This window comes from Heliangelus exortis, chromosome 1 (genome assembly GCF_036169615.1).
Source record: "Heliangelus exortis chromosome 1, bHelExo1.hap1, whole genome shotgun sequence".
In the NCBI taxonomy this organism is placed as follows: Eukaryota; Metazoa; Chordata; class Aves; order Apodiformes; family Trochilidae; genus Heliangelus; species Heliangelus exortis.
In genome coordinates, this window is record NC_092422.1 from 15115233 (window position 1) to 15143035 (window position 27803).

The 27803-nt window shown below is 38.2% G+C and overlaps 1 protein-coding gene across 5 annotated transcripts in view; it reads left to right on the forward strand.

Annotated features, from left to right (window-relative positions):
• Positions 1-27803, forward strand: part of GRIA4 (glutamate ionotropic receptor AMPA type subunit 4) — a 217477-nt gene that overhangs the window by 42225 nt on the left and 147449 nt on the right. Inside the window, exon 1 of one of the 5 annotated variants that reach the window (XM_071734661.1) lies at positions 3701-3843. The exons of the other annotated variants lie outside the window; for them this stretch is intronic. Coding sequence (XP_071590762.1) covers positions 3750-3843 — 94 coding nt within the window. The 5' untranslated portion in view covers positions 3701-3749. Of the gene's footprint in view, positions 1-3700; positions 3844-27803 lie in introns of those variants that run through there. 5 annotated transcript variants of the gene reach the window in all.

Sequence of the window (27803 nt, forward strand, 5' to 3'; positions counted from 1 at the left end):
GTCTTCAGATCAGGACTGTAATTTCTGTGTACATTTACATTGGTGATGCTATTTCAAGATGTCGTATTATTGACCTAAATCATAACTTAGATGACATTTTTCATCCAATAACGTATTGTGTGGCTGTCTTGATTATAAGATGAATGGAATAGGGAGAAAAAAGTGCATTGCTAGACATTGCTTCTGATCAAGCAACACACCCAAGTCTTTTTCCTCTAGGCTGTTCTCAATCCATTCTCCACTCAGCCTGTGACTCTGCTTGGAATTGCCCTGACCCAGGTACAAGACCTTTCACTTATCCCTGTTGAACTTCACGAGGTTTGCAAGGGCCTCTCAGGCCTCTCAGTGTCCCTATGGAAGGCATCCTTTTTCTCCAGCAAGTTGACTTCCCCACGCAGCTTGGTGTGATGAGAAAACTTGCTGAGGGAGCCACTGTCCATGTTGCCAACAAAGGTATTGAACAGCACTGCTCCCAGTGCTGACTCTTGAGGAACATCCATTTTCCCTGGACCTTGTGCTGTTGACCACCACTCTTCCAGTGTAATCCTCCAGCCAGTTCCTTATATACTGAGTGATATACATGGTATCCATATCTTTCCAATTTAGAGACCTAAAAGAGCACTGAGAGGAGTTTTGAAATTTCTGTCATTTGATTGAGAAAGCCATAACAGCACTGTAGATATCTGTGATTTCAACTTACACAGGAAGACCAGACAGAAAGTCATATAGTTGTTCAGTCTGCTTTTACAAGCTCACATTCTGTCTGATATTCAAATAAAGTTATAGCTAGATGCATTTAACCATACATCAGTGTCTCTATGGGTTATAAATGGAATGGCAGAGATCTGGCAAAGGATTGTATTTAAATAATCTGATGACATTTTATTCTTACTTTCCTATGATACGAAATTGTAATGGAGAGGGACGGTACATTTTAAATTGTTCCAAACAAGTAGAAGCATTAAACAACTTAGTTTTTTATTTCATAATTATAACTGATGCAAACATATAAGAAGTTTGCTTTGTATTAATTTTTTGTAACAGGTTTGCTTTCCACTATTATTTGTAACATGGTAATTACAAAACAAGTATTATTGATGATGGCTTTAAAGCAGGAATGTATAGTAGTTTATTTAGCATCTCTTGCTTTTTCTTTAAGATGCCTTAAGCAACTGGAGAAATCATTTACTGTGTCACAAAATTTCCTGCTGTATTAGTTAAAGGAAAATATTTCCCTACAGATATTTTCACATGTAATGCTATTTCCCATATTTCACAAGCTGTTTGCAGTTTAAACTTAATCATATTTGCCTCTCCATCACTGAGGCTTTTCAGAATTACCTTAGAGATCTAGATCTTATTTGGATATTTATAGCATAATTAGATTTGACATAACATACTTTGTTTATCTCAGTTAATGCCTAAAGGCTTGATTCTGATCTGAGAGCTGCAGAGGCATAGCACCACATTTGGAATAAACTCTGTATCAGAGATGCTAATAGGAGTCTATGTCCAAAATAGTTACTCTGCTTTCCTCCTGTCTCTTAAATGTGTTTGGTTGAAAAGATACATTTGTATTTTGAGGAGAATGTCTGGAATGAGATGATGGCAGAAAGTGGAGCCATCTTCAGGATTTTAGTCTGTTATCCTGATGCTCTCCATATATATTATTGTATAGCTAACGTATGACTACATTTCATTTTCTGGAAAAAATATGGATTTGAACCTTCAAACATACTCTGCCTCAAGGACACCTTATCACCTGTGCTTTTGCTTTGTATGTTTTCTCTCTGTTTTTAACAATACAGAGATGTAGATATAAAATTCAGCATTCCTGGAAAGTCGGTCTAGAGTGGTGATGCTCCCCAGAGAACTTTAGTCTCATGAATCAGTGAATTAATCATCACCCAGAATTTTTAGTTTACCCCACTGGATGAAAAATATTTTTGGTTCTCTTTCTTCACATGCATTCTCCAGGGGTAACTGGCATGGGACTTTGATTAATTCACATCTTTCCTTGCTATGAAAAATTTAGCATGGTCATGCCACACTACAGATACTCCCCACAGAACTACAGCTAAGTACTAGAATACTATTTCTAGTAGTAGAAATAGTATTGCAATATATATTGGCTGGAGATGCTTTGATTAGTTCTGCTGGGTTATTTGTGTTTGAAGTGCATTGCATTACGATACAGAAATTGTTTCCTTCTCTTGCATGTGTTGACAAAAACTCTATAATCACCCTCTCCCCAGACATATTTTCTTCAAGAGGTTGGTGTACGTGCTAATATTTTTCACCTGGCTGGTGTATCACATTGGTCATGAAGGTTGGGCATATTTGAAAGCAGGAACACTCAGCTGGCTTACAGTGGTTTGCCCACGGCAAGTAAAAGGCATGGGAAACCTTCCTGTGTTCAGCTCCAAGTATAGAGTATAAAACAGGAAAACATTGGTGTAAATAGGCTCACACGTGTACTGATTCTGGTTGAAACCCTGAAATGTATTTGCCAGGAAATCATAACTGGAACTCCAGCTCAGAGCTGGGTCACTTTGTCTGCTGCCCAGGCGTTGCTAATCCCTAATTTGGATGTTGTATAATGCAACCTGTGTGCTTCAGTTGTTAAGAGATCTCTTTTCTGCTTCCTAGTCATCTGTTTGTGGCATTTGAACCCTGGTCAGATTTAATAACCATAGTCAAGCTCTGTGATTGCAAGCACTTGTGGGAAAGAGGTCCTTTTGAAAACGTGTAAGACTCCCAAAATGGTTATGCATAGGTGGTCTCTTCGTGTGTAATGCATTTGTTGATTTCCAGCATAAAGTAGGGGAGAGGTATTTTCTGAATTTTCTGAAATTCAAAACCTGTTTTGAAGGTAATTTATAATGTAATGTTGTTATGGGAAATCAATATGCTAAGTTAAAGTCGCTGACGTACAATACAGGTTTGGACTACACTTAAAAAGATGATACACATAAAATATCCTGCAATTCTTATTAAAATAGGTACACAGACTGATTTTTCTGGTCTTACCTTTAGATGCAGAATGCTGATATAGTATTCATGAGGCAGAGGGAAATTAAGGTACACTGTAGAAAAAATGGGTAGTGCTGAAAATTACTGTTTCTATACAATTTAATTTCATATTGGACTGTTTGTGTTTTCAGAGAAATATGGCCTAATTAAGAAAAGACAAATGAATGCCCTTTACTCATTATTTAGAGGTTCTGCATACACTAATTAATACTGTGTTATTTCTTAGAGATTCAAATTATAGTGTACAAATAAAATTTAATTGCTAATGATTTATACAAAAGATATTAATTTCATTATTACAGAATGTTGATACTGTGTGAAATTATTAATGCAGTAAGCATTTTAGACAAGGATAGAGTAATAATTATTGTTACTGTTAGTATTCGAGTATCATCATAAATTTTCTGAGCCCTTTAGGAATGCAGAGGGTAGCACAGCCTGCATCTTAAAAAAATGCATAAAGCAGCAAGTACAGATGTAATATGCAGAGAGTCAGATTGATGCTAGGCAAATGTCTCATTATTTATCTTTTGCTCCTGTCTGAGTCTAAATTTAACATTTGTGTTGAAGCCAGAGCTGTTTGCCCTGATCCATCTAAGTCAGGGGTGAGGAACCTGTGGCTCTTAAGTAGTCTGCACACAGCTCTCTCCCAGGGTTGTTTGCAGAGTCGTGGTGAGGCTGCCATAAACAAACCCCACCGCTGTGGAAGCTCCTGGATGCTCCAGAGGTCATCCATATACCCAGGGTCACACTTGCATCCAGCCCCTGCAGCTTTATGGTGGGAAATGCTCCCATGTTGTCACCCTTTGGGTAAGAACTTGTTGAGCACTTTGCACTTTTTTCCCTGCTCCATTGCCTCCTGGCCCCATGTGGGGTCTTTCTGCTTTCACTCTCATGAATCTCTGGATACATTGCATGTAACATCAGGATGCTGGGCTGCCTCTAGCCTTTTTTCCTTCAGTGTGGGCTTCATATGTGTGCCCACCTTTCATGCATATCTGAGAGCTGTCATGGGCAAGAATGCCTTCAGAAGAGATCTGGCAGAGAATGAAGAGTTTTTCGGAACATTTCAGAGCAGGTGGAGTTGAAGCATCGAGGGAAGTGAGGGTGTATCTGTGAGAAATGTAAGAAATGAGGTGTGAATAATGCTTTCGTGACTATTTGCTTTCAATTTTCTGAAGCTGGAGATCTCTGAAGGCTGGAGAGAGCTCAGAGCTCAGGCTGTGATGAAAAGAATCAAGGGACACCCTGGCAGATACAACTCTTATGAACCAGAAAGGAATGAGTGTGAATTCTGTCAAGCTAGTGTGCAGGCATCTATGTGAATCAAGCTGGGGCAACAGAAGGATAAAGAAAAGAAAACGTTTTAGATGTAACGTGCAAAAAATTAGGGTGGGGGGCATGGGTGTATGGTAGGTATGGGTTAGATAGGTATTATATGAGAGAGGTATATTATTTTATAGGTGAGGTAGGTGAGGAAAAGGGGTCAAAATTATGTTGCATTATGTCAGAGCTTCAGAGAGAAGCATAAATGATCCTGGAGGAGAGGAGCTGTGTTTTACCATGGTGAGTTTGAGCAGGTACTGTGTGAAGTTATGATTGATTTCCGTAGCTGGAGAGAGGCATCACTGAAGGAGCAGCTTTGCTTTGAGTCACCTACACAAGACTATTACATAGCAGTGTTTGAACAGGCAAAGACTGAGCTGAAAAAAGAGAACAAGTATTCTCACTGTTTTCCAGTTTCTCAACTGATGGTAAATTAACATATGTCAATTGGTTTGAATTTATAGCAGCTGAAAATCAGACCTTCAATACTGAAAGAGGGTAGCATATGTCAAATGGACAGAGAAATCCAATAAATAACTTACTTGACCTTTATATATTATTTATAAAGTGCTATGTATGCAGAGTGCTAAGCACCTTCCATTTTTGATAACCAGCCTGCAGCAGCTATTCATGAAACCATTGCTTCAGTCTAGCAAGGAAGGAAGCCCAGTTAATGGGAGGATTTACCTCTGTCAGTAGGATGTGGTGTGTTCTGTTGCCTTATTGACATGAAGCAGCTTTGTAGTGACACCCTAGAGAAGATTTTGAATACATTAATATAGAAAGTAACTGAGCCTATGTGGAACTGATGTCAAAATAAAATGAAAAAAAAATTGAATTTTCTCTACTACAGATTAACATAAACATGGTTTATATTTAAGACCTTGTATTTAAAATTAAAAAACTCCAGTCACTGGAAGGCAGATGAATCTAAAGTTCTTGTTTGTGCAAGGTTGTTAACTGATACTGGACCACCAAAGAAATTTATTTTAGGTCAAGCAATTGTCAATATAAGATACCACATTGACACCAAAGAGCAAGAGTAAATGGAAGCTGTTGCTGTTTTGTAGTCCCTGACAGGAAAAGGGTTTACAGTCACAATCAGAGTTTGCAGGATTCTCTAGTGGACCATTTATTTATACATAGGTTCCCTAAACCCTGTGGACTTCCGGTCTTAGAAGCTGTAACTCTAGTGTGTGTTACTTTAAATACAGTTTTGGAAATGGGAAAGACCTTCACAGTTTTATAGCCCATTATTTCTCTGAAACAGCAGCCCTTTTGTTGGAAATACATCTGCTTACCTTTGTCAGACTTCATTAGCCTAAGGTTTTGTCATGATTTAAAAATAAAGAGGCAAAAGATTAAAAAAAAAATTATTAAAAAAAAAGAGCTTTACTAAAGTTTGTGAAACTTGGAATAAATCAGTTTAGATAGGGCAAATTAAATACTGTAGCCTACATCACGGGAGTGCTCAGACAGGATCATAGTGTGGTTTCTTCTGACATAAAAATCTGTCTGTTCAGGTCATCACGGAAGGTTGGTTGATAGCAAAGGCTAACTTATAAATATAGGTGGCATTATCTGGATTAATAGTAGCTTATTTCTTATATGGGCTAATGCAAATTTCTACTGGTAGAAGAAGGCATTATTCAGCTAAAGACAGCATTTGGCCTTCTTCAGAGTTGCAGAGTGTTAATCTCTCTTGCTCTCATCCTTACTATTGCAGAAAATTGTGTATATTGGGGATTAGCTGTATTTACTCTAAGATTTGTGTTCCTTGGACAAGTGATCTAAAGATATGCTTTTAATGTTTGTTTGTTCGTTGTTTTTGTTTTCATGAATTCTGCATTTACTAAAATATTCAAAACTTGCTTGGACCTCATTTTATGAAACCTGTTCTAGGTAAACCTGCTTTAGCAGGGGGGTTGGATTAGATAATCTCCAGAGGTCCTTTCCAACCCCCACTATTCTGTGATACTATGATTCTTTGAAATTACTCAATTTAACTGCAGTGCAAATCAGAATTTTTACAGTGCACAGACTGTATTGTTCATTGTATTTTCATGGTTTTGTTGTTGTTTTCCCCCTACTTTACAGAATTTTCCCAGGGTTCAATTTGCATCTCAGTGTGTTTGAGGCAGTACAGCTTCTGCCCTTGCTTATGGAGCAGCTCATCTACACATTGCAGTGGCTGGATAGGTCCTTCATATTAATCGTAAATCTTGCCTTAATTTCATTCTGTCCCATTTGATTGTACAATTTTTGCAAGCCTAGTTATCTTTTCTATCCTTCTACTATTTAAGTATATGCAGAATAACAGACTAACAGCAATTACTTTTCCATCTTTTATAAATGTTTTTCTGATTGCATACTCTTTGAGAAAGCAAATTTCAAGCTAATTTTCCTTTTGAGTTTTGTTTCTTCCCTGCCTTTCCTTCTCCCCTTTGTATTGTTATGCATTAAAAAAGTACAAATAAAGAATCTTATATAGAGTGTGGTGGATTGACCTTGACTAAGGGCCAAATGCCCACCAACTGCTCCCTCACTCTTAACAGACTCTTAACAGCTCAGTCAGTGGGAGAAACAAGAACTTAAAAGTTTTGGGTTGGGGTAAGTAAAGGGAAATCCCTTACCAATTACTGTCATGGGCAAAACACTTGAATTGGGGAAAATTTAATTAAGCACCTTTTCACAGGCTCAGCTTCACTCCTTCCCTCTTAAGTCCTTTTTCCCTTCATAAGCAGCACACATCTTGGCAGGTCAGGCTGCTGGATCCAGCTGGAACTTGCTGGAACCAGCTGGAACTGGCTGTGTCTGGCCCAGGGCAGCCCCATCTTCTCACAGCAGTTCCCCCCTGCCAGGACATTAATACCCCATACAAAGGGAGGTGATTCAGTGAAAACACTGAAAGGAATATTTTACTTCCCAGCCCCAGGTACATTTTCTCCATTCTGTTTTCTAGCAGTTTTGAACTTAAGTTTTTTTGTGTGGGTCTATGTATGAAAACTCATTCTCTATAGATATAAATACATATTTTCTAAATTATGATATTTGATTAATAAGGTGTAGCTGCTTCTTGCATAAGTTTCTCTTTTCCCCTGGTTGTTCATGTTTTTTCCCCAGTCAACTCTTCAATAAGGTTTACTGCTCTATTTATCAGAATTATTTTGCCTTTTGGTGGACTGTTAGAACTTTCCCATAGCTGTTTTTAAGTATAAAAAGGCTGGTCTGTGTCACTAGGTCCATTGGCTTCTTCCTTTTCTCATGTGCTGATGGACCTGGTTGATACTCAAGTCCTTGCCCAGACCCTACTGGAGCCTCCTTTACTTTTTTGGACAGCATTACCATTTCCTTTCTTTCCTTTCTTTTCCTTTCCTTACTTTCTTAATAGTCCATTGCATTTAGGAGGATGCTTGCCTTTCTTCATGGGCTTCTTTTTTGTTTGTTTTCCATGGGCCACTTCACTTTCTTGAGCATTGGGCATTTTGCTGTACACTGGCATAGCTACTACCTGCTTCACATTTTGCACTTGTTCAGATAAATATATCTTACAGTTTTTGCCAAATAGATATGTGTAACATTTATAATATATATTTTGTGTAATGCCATATATAATAAATTTCCTCTGCTTACATTTCACCACCTTTATAAATGGTTTGACAGCATAAAATGTTTTTCCCAGACTCTGGCACTGAACTGTTCATTGAAAATTATAAATGTTTCTTTTTACTATATGATTTTACTACATGATGATTTCCACTTTTTCACCTTTCACAGCCACAGGTCATTTAATTATTAGAGTCTTCTGTCAATAGGACAACTGAGACTGAAAATGGGAATATTTAGACTCTTAAGCTGAATCTGTAGGGGGCACCTTGTCAGACTTCTCTGATCTGAGAAAAACTTAAAAATACAAATGATGCTACTATATATCTGAACAGTTTGTGAGACAAATATACACTGAGCTGTGAATACCCAGGTTCATCCTAATGAAATGTTAACTTCCAAAGTCTAAAAATACGATCACTTCAGGGCTCTATTTAACAAGTTGTTCAAAACCTGAGTCACTTAAGCTTAATTGCAGAACAATTGGTATTTTGTGACATCCAAGTCAACTGTTCTTGTCTTTAAAAATCATGACGTTTTCCTTTTAAAACGATTTTATATTTTGATGTGCTTATTTCAGCTCCTGATAGTGATGAAAGTACATGGATTATTCATGATCATTAAATGTCAGATGTATTTTCAGTTGCATTGCTCTCAAATTCATTCTCAAATTCTCATGACTGCTCAATTGATGTAGTGGTTTTTTGAATAGCCCTGGTGTAAGTTATGGCCAAGCCACATGTTCAAACCACCTATTTCTTCTTTGTTCATAGAAGTGTTTTTTTCTATTTATGATGCATTCTGTGAATACATTAATTAATGTAGATACTATAAAAATCAAATAGTTATACTAGATGGCATATGCTTAAATCTCCTCTGGATAACTTGAGTTGGAGAATGAAACATTTTTATTCCACTGTTTCTCCTCCTCTCTATCCTGACTGCAGTTCTTGTAATGACCTGGTCAAGGGGCCAGGGAAAATGTGTTATGTCATGAGAAATGCAGTCTGCTACAAGTGAGAATGAAAAATTTACTGAATAAGGAAATGACTGAGGACAGCCATTTCTGAAACAAAATTTCATGTACCAGCTAAAAAAAAGAAGTAATTTTATTTGAAATGTAAAACTTTGTGTTGATTTTACTGATGAAAAGAAAGAAGCTTTCTGGTAGTTGAAGCAGTTGGCAGAGACAATTTTATACAAATTATGTTTTCCTGGTAACATTGCTAATTAAGAGATGTCAGAAAAAGAGAGAGCTTTTTTGATCACAGTGTACACTGTGACAGTACCCTTGTGCCTCTTTAATTGAAAAATGAAAACAATATTTTCTATTGTTTTGACATTATTTGGTAGCCCTTGTTCTTTGACATGTGGAAGGTCACAAGATGAACAGACAAAATTACAGAAAAAACAGGTCAGTAAGTAATCATCTGTGTAATCAAAACGCTTCATGCTATTTACAAAATCCAACTCATACAAATGTCACAGTTTCTAATAACTTTTTTCTTATGTAAAATATACAGGACAAAGATGAGAATACAGATAATTTGATTGTGTATGTGTGCATGTGTAACTTCCTTTTTTCCTCATTATTTGTGTGCTATATCATTTTAGGTTTTGTACCTAATATAAATCTAAAAATAGAGGAAATGTAGTAAATTTCATCTAAAGACGATAGTCTCAGATAAAAAGAGAAGATATTTTGATATTGTCTACATGATGCAGTGCATACTGCATGGAGAAAGTTGATGAAGGGGATGATGAAGGAGAAAAGTTGGCAGTGTTCTGGATAAGAGAGGGACCTCGGTATCAGAGACCATTTAAGTCATACCTCATGAGGCTTGATTTCCTGTTGCTCAGCATTTTGCAGAAGATTGGAATGACAATAAAAAGAAAATTGTTTTGTACAGATTATTCACTATTTTTATTGCTGAAGGGATTTTGCAGAAAAGTTGCACTGTTTAGTGCCACATGATGCACAGCAAAGTGCAGGTTTTTTTCATTAATCTCAGCTCAGGGGGAGCTCAGAGAGCCACCAGGAGCCCCCAGCTTGTCTGACAGTGGTTGATGAGATCTTGGTGGGACCAGGAAAAATGGTGGCTAAGTTCACACACACAAATATAAGAAGCCCCTGGGGAATGCCAGCAACCAGCTGTGAGCAAGGAGGGCATGTAAGACATGAGGCATCAGTAAGGGTATGGCACATCAGCTTGCACTGAAGGCCATGCAGAGAGGGCACTGGAGCTCTGCTAGCTCAACCAGGGAGGGATGGTACCCACCTGGTAGAAGGCTGTGGCCTCCCTAAGCTATGTATCCACCATGAGTACTGCAGTTTCCAGAAAGAGCTCAGAATGAAACATGCTGCCAACGAGGTATCAGCCTGCAGGTGTGCCCTGCAAAGATTCCATTCTGTTCGGGGTGGTGGCAGTGAGCACTCCCTGTGGGATTTGTGACCAGCTAAAGGAACTCTCCACATAGAGACAAAGGTCCAGGAAAAGGTGAGTAGGTGAAGTATTATCAGGGAGTGTGAGAGAGAGAGATTACTGGAATCAAACACCCTACCTTCCCTGGGACAGGCCCAGCAAGCAGACAGGATGCATGTTATGGAGGATTCCCAATCCTCTCTTTGCCTGGCCCAGCAGAGTGATTGAAGGGATAGGGGACAGTGGTGACAAATTCATGCCCAATGCAGCAGAAGCTTCTCCTCTGTGACTGCTCAACCTTCCCAGCTACCCTTGTGTAATACATATGCAGCTCTGCAAGTGGAACTGAACAATAAAAAGAATGATGGTTCATCTACCTTGGAGTTGTCACCAAGGTTAAGTCAGCTTATGACCTCTGTCAAAACTGCTTCCATAAAGGAAAAAAGATGGGTCATTATCATAGGAGACTCCTTTCTGAAGGGAACAGGAGGCCCAACATGCAAACCAGACCAGCTTCTAAGCAAAGTCTACTGCCTCCCTTGAACTTGGGCTAAAGGTGCAAAGAGAAAGCTTCTTACCCTGTTACAGCCCTCAGCCCATTATTGATTTTACAGATAAGCAGCAATGAAGTTGCAGTAAGAAGTCCAAGAGCAATCCAGAAAGACATCAGGCCCTTGTGATGACTGATTAAGGGAGCAGGAGCACAGGTAGTGTTCTCCTTTATCTTTCCAGCTACTGGGAAAGATGAAGGCAGTGGCAGTGGCATCAGTGCGTGGCTTTTAGCCTAGTTTCACTGGCTAAGAAATTCTGGGGTTTTTGCTCATGGGTTGCTCTACACTACACCAGGCCTGCTGGTAACAGGTGGAATGTATCTGTCTCAGAGGGGGAAAAGGAAGTTAGCAGGGCTCATTGACAGACCTTTAAACTAGATTTGAAGGAGAGAAGTCATAAAACCAGGTTCACTAGAGATAAACCTGGGGGCAGCACACCAATGTTTGATGGGAGGTTTGCTATCAAGTCTTTTGGTCTGATGGCTGATGCATATTCATGTGGCAGTAAAGGCATGTAGGTTATTGATGAGTTAGGAACCATGGGAGCATCTGACAATGGTCACACAGGGATTAATGCTTCTTCACTCAAAATGGTGGCAGAATCAATAGCCCAGTTGCAGTGTATCTACCCTAATGAACACAGCAACAGCACCAAAATTCTGGAGCTTTTGAAAGCTGTTGTGTGGCAGAAGGACTATGATACAGTTGCCATCATGGAAACCTGGTGGGATGACTTGCAGAACAAGAGTGCTGCAATACATGGCTGTAAACCCTTCAAAAGTGATGTAGGCATGGAAAGTGTGGTGGTTTGATGGCTCTGTATGTTAAGGAGTGCCTGCATTGTCCAGAGCTTAATGAGGTTTATAATTGGGTTGCATGTTTATAGGTAAGAAGCAGAAGGAGAGCCAGCAAGGCAGACATCATGGCTGGAGTCTTTTATAGAACACCTGACCAGGATGAAGAGACAGAAGAAACACTCCACAGGCAGCTGGGGGAAATCTCACAATCACTAGCCTGTGTTCTTTTGGGGGACTCCAACTTGCCAGATGTCTGCTGGAAATCAAATACAGCAGAGAGGAAACAGTCTAGGATGTTCCTGGAGTGTGTGAAAGATAACTTCCTGACACAGCTGGTGAGGGAGCCAACAAGGGAAGTTGTCCCATTGGACCTATTGTTCACAAACAAAGAAGGACTTGTGGGTGATGTGATGGCTGGAGGCTATCTTGGGAGCAGCAGTCACAAAATGACAATTTACAATTCTTGGAGAAGTAAAGAGTAGGGTCAGCACAACTGCTAACCTTGGATTTACAGAGGACAAATCTTGGCCTGTTTAGGAGACTCATTGACAGAATGTCTTGGGAGGCAGTCCTGAAGGAAAAAGGAGTCCAGAAAGGCTGGACACTTCCAGAAGGAAATCTTAAAGGTGCAGGAACAGGCTGTCACAGTGTGCCAGAAGATAAGCCAGCAGGGAAGATAAGCCAAGGGGCCTGGCTGCACAGAAATCTTTGGCTGGAACTCAGGAAAAGAAAAGGAGAGTTAATGATCTTTGGAAGAAGGGGCATGCTACTCAGGGGGACTACAGACATATCATCAGGCTGGGCAGGGAGAAAATTAGGGCCAAAGCCCAACTAGAATTAGTCTGGCTACTGCCATAAAAGACAATTAAAAATGTTTCTATAAATAAGCAATAAAAGGAAGGCTAAGGAGAATCTCCATGCTTTATTCAATGTGGGGTGAAAAATAGTGACAAAAAATAAGAAAAAGGCAGATACTTAACTCCTTCTTTGCCTCAATTTTTACTAGTAAATTCAGTTCTTTAGGTACCGAGCCCCCTGAGATGGAAGAAAGGGACAGGGCGCAGAATGAAGCCCCCAGAATCCAAGCAGAAATGGTTAGCAACCTCCTACACCACTTAGATGCACACAAATCTATGGGCCAGATGGGATCCACCCAAGGGTGCTCAGGAATCTGGCAGAAGTGCTCAAGAAGCCACTGAAACCACCCTGTGATTCTGTGTATGATTCTATGTTTCTGTATTAATTTCAGATTTTAAAAAGAAATCATAATTCTGTTTTTTCTGTTGGTGAATCTAAACTTCTCTGAAAACTGACATACACCTGTATGATGTTTTTTAAATACTAAGCTTGAGTATATTTCCAAGACCAGCATCTAGTTTTTCACTATCTTCCCACTAACTCGTAGCGTCATAGAATGGTTCAGGTTGGAAGAGACCTTTAAGATCATCTAGTGCCAACCCCCCTGCACAGGCAGGGACATCTCACACTAGATCAGGTTCCTCAAAGCCCCATCCAACCTGGCCTTGAACATTTCCTGGGAGGGAGCATCCACAGCTTCCCTGGGCAAACTGACCCACTGTCTAACCACCCTCACAATAAAGAATTTCTTCCTGTTGGCTAGTCTAAATCTACCTGCTTCCAGTTCAAAGCCATTCTCCCTCATCCTGTCACTACACATTTTCGTGAAAAAGTCCCTCCCCATCTTTCCTGTAGGCCCACTTCAGGTACTGGAAGGCTACTAGAAGGTCTCCTCAGAGTCTTCTCTTCTCCAAACTAAACAACCCCAAGTCTCTCAGGCTGTCTTCTGAGGACAGGTGCTCCAGAACTGGACACAGTGCTCCAGGTGTGGTCTAACAAGAGCAGGGCAGAAGGGGAGAATCACTTCCCAGAACCTGCTGGTCACACTTCTTTGGATGCACTCTGAGATACAGTTGGTTTTCTGGACTGCAAGCACACATTGCTGGCTCATGGTGAACCAGCACCCCCAAGTCATCTTCAAGGGCTGTTCTCAGTCCACTGTCCACTCAAACTGTAGTTGTGCTGGGGATTGTCCCATACCGTGTGCTTGTCCTTTTTGAACTTCATGAAGTTTGCATGGGCCCATTTCTCAGGCCTGCAGGCATCCTTCTGGATGGTATCCTTTTCCTCCAGCATGTGACCACACCACGCAGCTTGGTGTGATAATCAAAGTTGCTAAGGGTACACTCTATCCCTCTGTCCATGTTGCTGACAAAGACATTAAACAGCACTTATCCCAGCACTGACTTTTGAGGAATGCCATTCATCACTGATCTCCACTTGGACATGGAGCTATTGACCATTGTTCTTTGAGTTTGACCATGCAGAAAATTCCTTGCCTACAGAGTGGTCCATCTGTCAAATAAATCCATGTCTGTCTAATTTAGAGACAAGGATGTCATGCAGGACAATACTTAACACAACCCCAGGTAGATCCATTACTCTCCTCATATCCACTAACACTGTAACCCCACCAAATTTTTCATGCAGGACTTGTCCTCGGTGAAGCCATGTTGGCTGTCACCAGTCATTTCCTTGTTTTCCATATGCCTTAGCATAGTTTCCAGGAGAATTTGCTCTGTGATCTCATAAGGCACAGAAGTGAGACTGACTCATTGTCCTGTAGTTCCTTGGGTCTACTTTTTTTTTTTCACCTTTTTAATAATGGGGTTCTTTCCTATTTCCAGTTAGTGGGAAATTCACCGGACTGCCACAACTTCTGTATTATAATGGATAATGGCTTAGAAACTCCCTCAGTAGCCATGGATGTATCTCATCATGTCCCATGGAATTCTGCATCTGCAGGTTCCTTGGATGGTCTCAAACCTGATCCACACCTACAATGTGTGGTTCTTCATTTTGCCAGTCTCTGCCTTTGCCCTCTGTGACATCGGTGGTGTGGCTTGACCGTTTGCCGATGAATACTGAGGCAAAAAAGTTATTGACATATCCAAGGTAAGCAGGTCTGTTTATTTCTGGAGAGAAATTTATTCAACTCCAGTGCAGCTTGCTTATAGAAGCCAACCCTATGTCTACATAACCTCCTAATTTTGTTAATGAAGTCTGCTGTGCCTTTGCAGGAGCTGATTTCCCCAAGTGTCGTGTCAATATGAAGGTGTGACACTAGATAGGCAGTAATATGACAAAAAATTTAGCTTCTAGAGCAAGCCCTGTTCTGACTAGTCTAGACTAATGCCTTAGGCTGTGTGTAGTGTCAAATAATCAAATAGCATTGTTTAAAATACTCATTGATATATGTTACTTTGTTTTCTGATGCTGAGGGATGACTTCAGGCAAGATTTTGTCCTTGCGTGTGCACAAGCAATTCCCACTGACTTTGAAGCAAGGTGACTCCACGCAGGAGCAGGATATTGTCCCCCAGCCCTTATGGCAATGCAATTATTTAATCAATTGGAGTTGTGCTTTTGTGCCACCTCATAGTGCACCCAATCAATAATAAATGATCAGTCCGGATTTATGGTTCTAGTAGGTTATCAGGAATAAAGCAGGTTCCTCAGTGTGTTATTAACGTTTTGTCATGGGCTCATCCATGCATAAGCAGGCATGATTTCCTTTTTGTTTCTACAGTTGCCTTACTTCTGGTCCAAATTTGGCGTGACAGAGGAGATATGATTATCAAGTGCAAACATGATGTACTTGTTAGGCTATATTTTCAGAACTCTATGTGCATTTAAGTTCATTGACATTACCATTGATAGCCTAGGTTTTTAAGATTTTGTTGTTTTGTTTTGGTTTTTTTTCTAGTAGCTGTGCTGACTTTGTTCATTGTAGTTAATTACTGCTTAGTCATAATTACTTATTATTAAGTAATTATTATTACTAAGTAATATAACTGAACAGTAATTACTGCTTAGTGAAATCTGTGACATATTGCAGGTAATATTTACAGGAGGGCTTATTAACCAATACTTGATTATTTGTCAGCAGTATCCTCAGCTATATGAACAGGAGAGAAGCCAGTAGATCACAGAAAGTTATTGTCCATCTTTAGCATTGATCTTGTGATGGGAAACTGGAGGAGTTGGGATTGTTCAGCCTGGAGCAGACAGCCTTGGGGGACATAACAGCAGCACCCAGTGCCTATAAGGTGGTCATCTAGGAGATGGAGCTGGGCTTGTTGAAGTGGGGAGGAGTGGGAAGATGAGAGATAATAAAAATAGTAAAACAAGTTCAGACTTAGTATTTTTCTAAAAAAAGACGTGTCCCCATGAGGACAGTCAGGTGGTGACAAGGGTACCCAGATATGCTGTGCAGTCTATGTCCTTGGAGATTTTATACCTTGACCAGGTGAAGTCCTGAGCAGTCTGGTCTGGCCTCAGAGGTGATAAAGATAGGAGCAAGAGGTTTGACCAGAGACCTTCTGAGGTCCTGTCCAGCCTGACTCATCCTCTGACCTTGTTCCTACCCTCCTGCCAGGTCTCTTGAAATCTCTGCTGTTTCTAAATTCTAATCTCATTTAAATTTAATCTCATTTAAACTCAGAAATAAAAAGTAGCATGGTAAGGGAATCCTCATAGGCCACCAGCTGGGAGACCATGTCTCTTTTCTTTGGTTTAGAGCAAAGGAGAAAAGCAAATTAAGCAGATAGTTTTTTTAAATGATCTTTTGATAGTACTGTAAATATAGGAAGCATTATCTTGCAAAGCATGGAAGTGAAGTAGGTGATCTGGACATTGAAAATCAAGAAAATACAAGAAGTACGTTAGTAAGACTGGGGGGTTTTGTGGCTTCTCAGTGTGATTTCAGTGACACACACATCAAACATATTAAATCCTGGAAGGAAGTAAAATTACCTTTCCTAGATTATATTTGATCCTTGGTAAAGGAGTACTTGGTGAACGTCTTTATTTTCTGAGTTGTGTAAGTATAGAAGCATTACTATAGTAGAAATGCCACAAAAATAGGATAAGAAAGAGATTGTAGAGGAAGTTAGGTTTTAAAAATACAAGTTTCATGTGCTTGTATGTATTATTTCTTTTTCACAGCAACTCTTCTCCTTCAAGCTGGAAAAATATTTGATTCTATAGCTTTAGTAGCACCTATGTTCCTTTGTATACCCATAAGCAAAAGAAATTCATCAGGTTGAGGCAGTCTGTTTGATTGTGCATGTCTCTTAAGGATAGAAAAATGCTTTATACTGTATATTCTTTATGACTGATTGAGTGTAGGTATATGGTATCAACATTCCATTTAAATCCTTTGGCTGAAAAGGCCTTTACATACTGTGATCATCATTTTCTAAAGTTCAAGAATGATTAATTGCAGAAGTTGGTTTTGGCCAGTAATTGCATATGAGTATAATAAAATATTTGTCTTAGCTAATTACTAATAAGAGTTGTGTATGGTAGAAAGAAAAAGATAAAATAATTTCAAGACAAATATAATGTCACCAAAAAATATATTATGGAAGCTTTGGGCTAACCAAAATTAGTATGTTTTAATGGTTGATGTACTTTTAATAAATATGTTAGCATATATGCATTAAAAAAATGTTGCAATACTTACTCAGAAAAAAAAAATTCCATTTCTTTTAGCTGATTTTTTCCTGAAACAGAACACAGTATAAGCAAGATAGTCTGAGAGAGAAAGAAAGAACTAGTTTTATAACAACTATTTTGAATATATCTTGCTCAAATAATTAAAACTGTTTAAAGCTGTTTTGAATATTTTTTATATAATTTTATAGCTTCAAAGGAAAGACTGAACGTATTTTTCTTAAAAACTCTGCCAACAGCCATCTCTCTTTCTTCATTATGCCTATAAGCAATATCATTCCATTATCCTGAGACAGTCAGTTTGATCCTGCAGAGTGGAGAAAAACAACACGTACAGAAGCATTTTTGCACTTTGGTGTTTTGACTGATTGATCTGGTTTGGGTGCACATTTCTACAGTCACATCTCATCCACCAGCCCTTCAGACACTGTTTAATGATTTTTTGTTGTTTTTCTTTTTTGTATAAAGCAACAGACTATCTGGAATTATGAATGAGTATATATATGCTAATTAAGACAATAAAGGACTTTAAAGATACACAAATGTTAATAGGTTTTGAAATAAGAGGTAGCTTGAGGCCACTACTGTAACTAACAGGCCATTTAAAAATTATTAGTATCAGGCCCAGTGGGCCAGTAGTAAAGTACAGCTGCCTTTTTAGTACAGTATCAGAGCTTGAGGCCCTTAGACCCTGAGCTTTACTCCAGTGATCACAGCTGTGAACTGCACTGAACTAATTTTGCTTATTCCTGCAAATGCCAGCATAGAAGCCTCCTAGCTGTACATAATGCCTGGGGTAGTATATACAATATTATTTGTAAAACAACAAATTAATTTAAGGACATCAGCAAAGACAAGCTCTTGTATTATTTACATCATGCTGCTAAATGTTTAACTGATTTTCGAGGGTGTTTTTTGCCGAGTAAGATTGATACAGAAAAGCAAAGCATCTGTCGCTCACTTTGTTGATCAAACCGTTCAGTGAAGTGAAGAACTCTGCTCTGGTGGGCCCTACAGTCCAAAAAATAAAATTAAAAGCAAGGGTTTCATTTGAGAAGCTACTATTTGATCAGAAAAAGAAGTTTACAGAAGGTGACAGCTATTTTAAATCGCCTGTGATAACCATGATAAAGAAAAATATTTTCTGTAATGGCAATTTCTATTTGACAATCTGCCTCCTTTTCCCCCAGGCCCCATAGTACAGCTGCCTTTGGTCCACTCAGAGAGATAATAGTGTGCCAGCCAACCAATATCAGCTCCCTCTTATCGGTCTTATTTTTTTAAACTATCCCCAGCAATTTTCCCAACTCTGTAGAAATCCCAATTATAGATATTCCGTTTCAAAATGCCTTATGGATGAAGCACCATTCCTGCTGAAGATACGAGAGAGCAAAATGAAAAGAAGGCTTATGCTCCGGTTTTAAATTAGTGATGTTGTGGAAATACTTGTTTAAGATGATGCCAAAAAAACTGGCATAGAGAAAATAGGATTAGCTGAAAACTCAGGAACAAATGAAGATAACTGGAAAACATATTTCTGTTACTGCTTTCTTTTTGTTAGACAGTTTCCAAGTACTGAAGTCATAATCTCCGTCTAGAGAAGGCAGATTTTTTGAGAAATGAAGAAAACCTAGCACATGTAGATAAATGTGAAGCAGTGCATAAAACTGAATATTAGCAGCTGTTTTAGACTTTGACCAGCGATGCTCTAACTTAAGTGGTTCTGAATATGTTTTACCACCTTTCCATTATGCCTTGCAGATCATTGTTCTCATTTATAAGCTCACAGTCTGACAGTATCATATGAAGAGAGATGGAAACAACATTTTTCATTGTTGTCCAAGAGAAGTAAAGGAACTTGAATAACTGCATCGCATTGTGCCTAAAAAGAACAAGGGGCAGATAGTTTTTGAGATGCAGTTTGGTTTCTTTGGGTTTATGAATTTAAACCAGAAGGTTGGACTTCTGTATTTTTTGTGTATTGGGAAATGCTGTGAAAGAGAGCCATGATGCAAGGAATATTCTGTCATTACTACAGTAAATGATGTAATAATGCAATTTAGTGACATCTGTTTATTTTAAAGCAAGTTAATAATTTTCCTCTTAGAGGAGAATATGTGATATGCTTAGCAATTTCTGCCTATTGAAAGGTTGGGCTGTGTTTCAGATTGGCTACTTGAATCAAGGAAAGATAGGTCATGACAAGCATTCAAACCCTTTGCATACATTTATGGGCTGCTTTTAGTCTGGTTACCACTAGTTTTGGTAAAGACACAATTTTGTTAGATGTTTTACAAATACAGGGTTACAAAAAGACATTTATTCATAACAGAACTTGCAATGTAATAATGCAATTGCACGTGTAGCAGTGTTTAGTGGGTGGGAACTGTACTTTATGAAACATAAATGTTCTCCTCTCTTGAAATGTTAGGCTCACAGACAATATATTACATTCATTTCCATACGTATCTCCTGCCACAGAACTGAAATGAAATAAACTGTCCTTGTTAAGCTAAACATAGAGAAGTAAGTAAGACAAATATGTCAGTCACAGTTATAAAGTTACATACTTCTATCTGGCTTATCTACCTCTTTTAAAGATGTCTAAGCTAACATCCCATTTCATAGTGATGATTTATATGTGTTTAAAGTAAACAGATATTCAGTTTGCATTTGAAAAAAAGAATTTGTGATCCACAGAAACAGAAAACAGGCATACATACTCTTATGATATATACACAGATGTGATCAGGCACATATTAAGCCTTTTCTTAAATCTTGTTTTAGCTGAAAGGAATTATTTAGAAAGCGTACTCCATTCATGCCTTTTGATGCTGAAACCTGCTTCTCATATCAAGCAGTTAGAGCTTGAAGTATTAAACACGGGGACATGGCCAGAATCAATCCTGCACTCAGATCTAATGAGGCTGGTCTTCCATTTAGCTGAATGGTTTAAACTTTAAATAACCTTGTTCAAATAATTTGTTTATCTTTTATATTTTGAAATGTAATTCCTTTTTCTCATTATTTTAATTATTATGTGAGACATACAGGTATTTAGAAATATCAGAAAGATTAATTTTTCAGAGAAAGAAATAGATTAGTAACAAAAAAAGGAAAATATTGGAAACAAACATTTGATTTTATAGCCACCCAACTTTTGCGCCTGTTCCCACCAGCAAAATGTTGGGATGCCAAGAAGATGCTCTCTTACAATTAATAAAAAAGAAACTGCAAGGATGGTAGTGGAAAAAGGAAGGCTGGGGTGGAGGATGCAGAAAAGAGATAGCTCAGGATTTCTTAAGCTTTGGACTTTTGGCCCTCCATAGACAGTAATTCCCTTATGTCATTTTGACATGAATCTACATCTGAAAAATCCCTTAGCTGTGATCATTGCATTATCTGGGGAAAACAGACAAGCTACAAGATGCTGAGAGAACTTCAGTGCAGTGAGATGATCAAAACAACAAGACAACATAAATGTAATGACAACATAATTTATTTGAGATGTTGGTGTGAAGTGGCTTAAGTAATTATAATTCCCAGATACACGTAGTTACCCAAAAAAAAAAAAGGCTAAGACTCAAATTTCTGCTAAGAATAGGAGAGAATATCTCATGGTGTGGTTCTGTTTTTGAAAAATAATAACACCTGGGATGTTTGAAGGAGGGCTGAAGTATGAATTGCAGAATGGTTAAAGAAATCTCAGAGAATTCTTAATAAACAGGCCAGTGATTGATTATAAGAATGTCTTCATTCATCTTAGTCACTCACTGAAAATATTTTATTTGCTACTCCAACTATGTGAAGAACTGAATTGTTAGAATCTTTGTTTTTCAGACTGGAAAACTCAGCAAAGCTAAGTGACATGTCTATAGCTAGTGGAAATTAAATAAAATTTACCAGCTTCTTGCCTTTCACTTAGACTGTGTCTGTCTCTCTAGGTACTCTTTCCCAGTTCATTAGAAAAAGGATAAGAAAAACACTAAAACCATAAGGTCACACTATTTATGGGGTAATTCTAGGCTGTCAGAAGCACCTAAGTGTTCTGGGAAAGCCATAATTACCCGTGGTGATGTGTAAAGGAGACAGCCTGAACAGCCAAAAAATACATTTTGGATGTGCACGACAAAGTAAATTTCATATTATTTTAAAAATGTACTTACTCATCAGCACAGATACTATAACACAGGAGAAAAATCATGGAAGCATGGGTCTCTTATTCACAATAAACAAAACAAAGGTTCTCAGAAGACTAGTAGAAAAATTGGCATGTCATGTATCTTGATCCCTGAAATGATACCTCAGAAGATACCCCCTGACTGGTTAACAGCTTCAGCAGAGCCCTCTGCACTTTGTCAGCAAATGCTGTTCTGCCACAATGCAGTCACAGACTGCAGAAGGCAGCAGCTGAATTTTGTTTGTAGATCTTATGAGCAGTTTTTTTTTTTTTCTCTGACCAAGTTGTACATCATCTCATGATTTCATACTATGTTCCATTTACCTCATAGTAATACTAGTTTCCAATTCTGCTCTGTAACATCAAAAAGAAGGAAATGCAAACAACAGATTTTATCAAAATTCTTCAGGAACTCTTCTTATGGAAGTCCTGATTATGATTAAAAATTAATGAAAAGGTTGGGTTTTTTTTTCAAGTTAAGGTTTATATAATTAGACGATAACTTGCATTAACCCATAGGAAATTGGGAAAAACAGATGATATTTCCACATATATCCTCTTGGCATAAATGCTTAAAAAAATTGCAAACCATGTCTTGGCTGCCCTTTAAAAGTTACTCACATTTAAGAGTTGCCAAGGTTGTATTTTATGTTATTTCATCAACATCATGTGGTGAATGTCTGTTGATCTTAATGAAGCCCAAAGGAATCCATGGTTCCATTCATTATAAATGGCAAATAGCAAAAGTAGAAAAACATATTTAAGGTTATATCCTTGTGCAATAACATGAATCAAAGTAATAAATTATTTAAGTAGCCAGTTGAGGAGACTCTTGATAGCGCAGGATATGTTACTGAGGAAAGAAAAAGTAAAAATCCCAGCCTTGACCCTGCCAGGATTTGAAATCCTGGACTAGACAGGGAGCATTGCACTTCAGTGGACAATCCATGTTGGTGGGAAGATTATGGAAGAAACTTGGAGAAAGACTGAGTAGTGGAAAAAAAAAATCAAATAGCATTCATCCCCTCAAGATAAGCTTTAATTCTAAACATAAAACTACAAAGCAGACAAAACAAACCATCTCTGTCCAAGTTTGAATGACAACCACCTAAGGACCTCCATGATTCCCTGCCTTCCTTCCCTTCCTTTCTTCCCATGTTTCAGAGGTCTGGGGAGATAATTCCTAGGTCAGAGGGAGCAGTTAGACCACTAAAGCCCTTTAAAAGTCATATGGAAGTTTAGCATCAAACTTCCCCAATACTTTAAAAAATGCTTTACTTGACCTTCCTCAAATTACAGCAGTGTTCATTTTTTGCCTCAAATCAGTTAAGTTACAACACAAAGTTTGGCATAAAGAAGTTCCATTGGTTCAAAGTGTGTGACCTATGATGATAATGTATCTATCAAAACAAATTAGGTCAGGGGCCATACTGTATGGCTCCAACTCTCATATGTCCTGTGAAATTCAGTTAATTCCCACCAATGACAAGTTTTGCTGGCAGGAATACTGCAAAATTAACCTGCATTTCTCAAAAATGAAGAAAAAAAAATTGTTGCTATTTTTTTTCTGAAAACTATAAATAATTTCTCTTTTGCATAAGAAAACTCTATGCTTATGTAGGTATATATAAAAAGACATTTTTATGTAATCGACTGCAGATTTTATAAGATACCCTCCCATTTAAAATTATACTCTTTAAATTTTTTTTTTCTGGAAATAAAAATGTCTGTTTCAATGTGCATATTTTCTCCCTTTTGAAGATAAAAAGAAGAAGAAAAGAAAATACAGCTAATGTAGAGAACTGGGCCATCAAAGGATTACGTCTTAAAACAAAATTCAAACTCTCTTTGTGTTTTTTTATGAAAATGGGATATGGCGGCAGGTTTTATAAAATCTCACATTCTTTGAAACAAGTGGCAGAGAAATTAATTTTCTCTACAAAGGAATGTTTGGATGAATTTCAAATTTCAACTTAAAGAAATTTCAACTTAAAGAAATAAATCAGTCCAAGAACAGAAAAAAGGGTTTAATCACAGAAGCAAAAACGTTAATTACAAGAGCAATCTAAATGAGGTATAAAACATTATTTCTCTACATATTCATCTATTGAGAACAAGCTTTCCCTCAGCTAGCATACTGAAGAGCTGATATGATTTTTAAGATCTCTAACAACCACATGAGTGTCTGAGTTGAAATGTTAGCTTCAGTTATCTCATTTCCATACAATCTGTTATACCTCTCTAAGCATCTATCCTGAAGGACAGAAAGAAAAAAAAAAAAAAAAAAGGATAACCATAAACATTTTGTCCTCAAGAAAAACTTCTAAGGTTTTGTCTGGCAATCTCACATGGTATTGGTATTTTTATCAGTTTTTACAAACAGCCAAGAAAGAACTTCTGTACCTATGACTATGAAAAGTAAATGCTGCATGTGGAATCTCTCTGGGGAAGCATTCAAAGAGAAAGTTTTGGCAGAGTTATGGAAATGCACATGTATTTGCATTGTCAGACAGATGCAAATGCCAGATCTATGGAGAGTGTAGAGGCCTGGAGGACTCCAGTACAAAGACTGGATAATTTATTGCAAAGAGAGTGTAAAGTACTTCTAAAATGAGAAAAGATTTGTTGGCATTCAGCAAATATGAAATTCATGAGAAGAGTTCTATAAAAGAGTTTAGCCAAGGCACAGCGGAAGGAGAAATTTTATAAATAAACCCAGTAGAAAATGTTTTTTTGGGTTGTAAAAATGTTCCATTGGATTTGAATTATTTGGAATTATATATTGATGAAAATAAAATACTTCCATGGTGTAGAAGTTTTTAGAGGGATAGCACTTAGAGATTAAGCAGTTTTCTTCATAGAAATTTATGAAAGGCCAATCTACTTTGTGTTTTCCTTTAAGAAATGAGAGTTGTCAGCACTTTTCAGGAAAATATATACATGGTCTGTATCTGAGAGATACCTGCAACCTCTGGCTTGGTGGGATCTATGCCTGTTGTGTAAGGCCAGCTCCAAATCACATTGAATCTAGGGATGGACAGGATTAAAATACAGAGACACGTTTTGTAAAGTGAGAAAAATTTTAAATGCATCCAGCTAAATGTAGGTGTCTTTTGTAGTTGCACAGGCTCCTTCTACACTCAGAAGAGATACGTACATCCAGTGGATAATTCAATACAATTAATTTATCATCAGTATGAAGCTGGGATGGTCTGTCTTCTGAATACACCTTTTTTGTTTGTTTGTTTTAGAGAAAAAAAATAATTAAAAACCCAATTTTCACATGGTTAAGAAACAGATGAGACAGTCCTGTACACTACCTATGCATGCACCCAAAGACACACAGTCCTTTCCCAATTTTGGGGGGGACTGGCTTGGAGGAAGCTTTTAAGTCATTGCATTATCTGGTGAAGAGCAAATTTTGCTCCATATAGAGAATGGAGAAGAGTTTGGTAGTGGAGTGTACACTCTTGTCTGATCTTTATGGCCCCCCTCTCTTCTGTTTTCTGGGCATCTCTCAGGGTAACCTTCTAAAGTTAATGTGCTGTAACTTAGTGATCGCTCACAAAATACAATGGTCGAATTGATTTTAAAAGCAGAAAATACTGTGCATGTTAATTAAGCTAACTCAATTCCATTTTCCATTCAATAGGCAAGAAATCAGTCCTGCTACTGTTTCAGGAATTGACTTTGAGCAGAAATAGTCTTTTAGAGAGGGTTCACAGAAATTGCTGTTTGAAACTTAGTTATTAAATAAAGAAATGTAACAAGTTTGGATCTTGCTTTGCAATATATTCTCACATCTGCACTTGTACAAATAAAACTGCATTTCCCAAATTCGATCTAGCATATTAACCCAATGTTTTTAATTGTTCCTAGGAGAATATTATCAAATGAACTGGCAAGTCACTCTGTGGTAACTGTGGGTTAAATGCAAAAGACATTTGTGAATTTTCTGTGCTTTGAGTTAAATGAATCCATCTGTTATCTCCAGATAAATACTCCTGTACACAAATTAGTATGTTCTTAATTTTATGCATGCAACTAAACACAGTGACCTTTAGGTCAAGTGTTAACATGTTTTTAAGAGTTCCAGAATTTGCTATAGAATTGCATGATAAAGCTCCATTGGGTGTAATGTACACCTTGGGGTAGCACTCGGAATCCACAGCTGAGACAGTTGGGTTGTTGTGCTCTACGTTTTACAGACATCTAATAGAACTCTGGCCTTCTTGTCAAGTGTCAAAATAGACAAGGCAGTTGAAACACTGAGAAATGAGACATGGAAATATGAAGTGATTTGCTCCAGAGTATGAATTTAGTTTCAAGGGTTCAGTGCCCAGCATACCAGACTTCTCGTTATGCATTGACGTTGTAGGAGAACAAATGTTTGAGAGGAATGAGTATTTCAGAATGTAATGTTTGTGGTTCAGGTTTTGGTTTTTGTTTTGCTTTTTTCCTGAAAAAAAATCTTACTTTACTCTCTTTTTGTTCACCTCCATCATTAATACATTAAACTGTAGAGCAATAAGTTGATTTTAGTTAAGGTAATGATGTTATATAATTTCCAGTTATAATACTTAAGGCATGGTGCTTCCTGAAGTATGATGCTTGTATTCAGGGGAACATTCTTTTGCTTGAAGAAGAGGGTACAGGGCCTATAAATAGAGAATTATGAGGGCTGTAATGGTTTCTTGTTTCATTAGACACCAAAAAATCTAGCCATATAATTTGTAAGAAATGCCTTGTTCCCATTTTCCCCTTTTTGGATAGCAGTATTTAGAAATTTCCTTTTCTATTTGAGACAGTTCTTAAGAGAGTAGTAAACTTGTCCTAATACATCTACTTTGTTTTTCATCTAGCTACTTTATGTAAACCTATCTGTCATATCAGTGATTTCATTCATGAAAGTGCCTCATTAAGTTGGTCTTATTGCTGGGAATTTTTTTAATGCAGCAACATAATTTAGGAGAAAATCAGCAGTCTCTTACACAAACCTGACGAAGAGGATATTTGTATTAAATTTTTCCTGGATTTGGGTGCAAACTACAGAAAAATTAATTTAGATAACTTGTCTTGTAATTCTAGAGCTCTGACAGGCGTTGAGTCCTCCTCCAGGAGACGGAGGTCAAAGGAGCAATCAGAAGGAGATGTATCAGGGAGCACAGAGAGGAAAAGATGTTGGGATGTTCAATACAAAATAAATGTGTTTTGACATTTTAACAGGAAACTGATCTCAAAGCTGTTTTAGAACTTGTACTTAATCTTGTCTCAAATGTTGGAATTTTCACACACGTAAGCTAATAAATCATTTGACTTTGGGATGTAGGTCCTTATGTATATTCAATTATTTTCCTCTTGTGCTATATCTGACCTGTAGAGTTTGTGCCTTTGTATGGCCAGGCTGGTTATCTTGGAGTAAGTTCTTCAGGCTGAGAAAATTCTCCCAGTACTTTTACATCAGTTCTGGCAAATGTAAGTGCAGAGCAGCTGAACAAAATATGACTGTGATCTGTGAGGAGATGGATCACTGACAGCATCGTAGGCACACCTCAAATAAAAGCTTTCATGTACTATTCTGGTGGCAAGGAAATATAACTCCTCATATGTACGTATTTATATATATGTAAAGTTATTGCTGTCTGGAGTTTGCCAGGTGTAGTGACTTTCTGTGGACAGGTTTCAACTGAGAGCAGTCTACAGGGTGGCCTGGGACAGAGGGGTGAGAAAATGTAGGAGAAAAAACCCTCCAGACAGCAAGGCTGGTGAAGAAGGGGAGGTGGGCAAAGTGAAGAGTGAAGACCATGGTGACACAGGTTTTTCCCCCTACATCCCATGGAGAACCATGGTGGAGCAGATACCCACCCTGCAGCCCTTGGAGGACCCCATGCTGCAGCAGGTACATCAGCCCTTAGGGCTCCTGCCTGTGGAGAGTCCACACCAAAGCAGGTTTGCTGGCAGGAACTGTGTCCTGTGAGAGATCTAAGCTGGAGCAGACTTTTCCTGAAGGACTGTACCTCATGTAGAGTACTTACTGTGCAGCAGTTAATAAAGAATTGCAGTCCACAGGAAAATTAAGAGACAGCAACAAAAGACTGTCCTCATATGTGGAGAACTTACATAATGCAAGCTGCTCTTGAGACTTTCAGTTTTGATGCTTCCACAGTTTGTGAATTTATGGCAGCTCAGTGGGCCTGTCAATATAGCTGTAGCAGCCAACTGTGCCAGGGCTTCCCACATAAGAGTCTAAAAGTTACAGAAAAACATTTTAAAATGCTCATTCTAGAGCTTGAGTCCTGGAAGACTCAGGGTCTGAGTCATGGCTCTAAAGCAATATCTACCATGTTACTCCT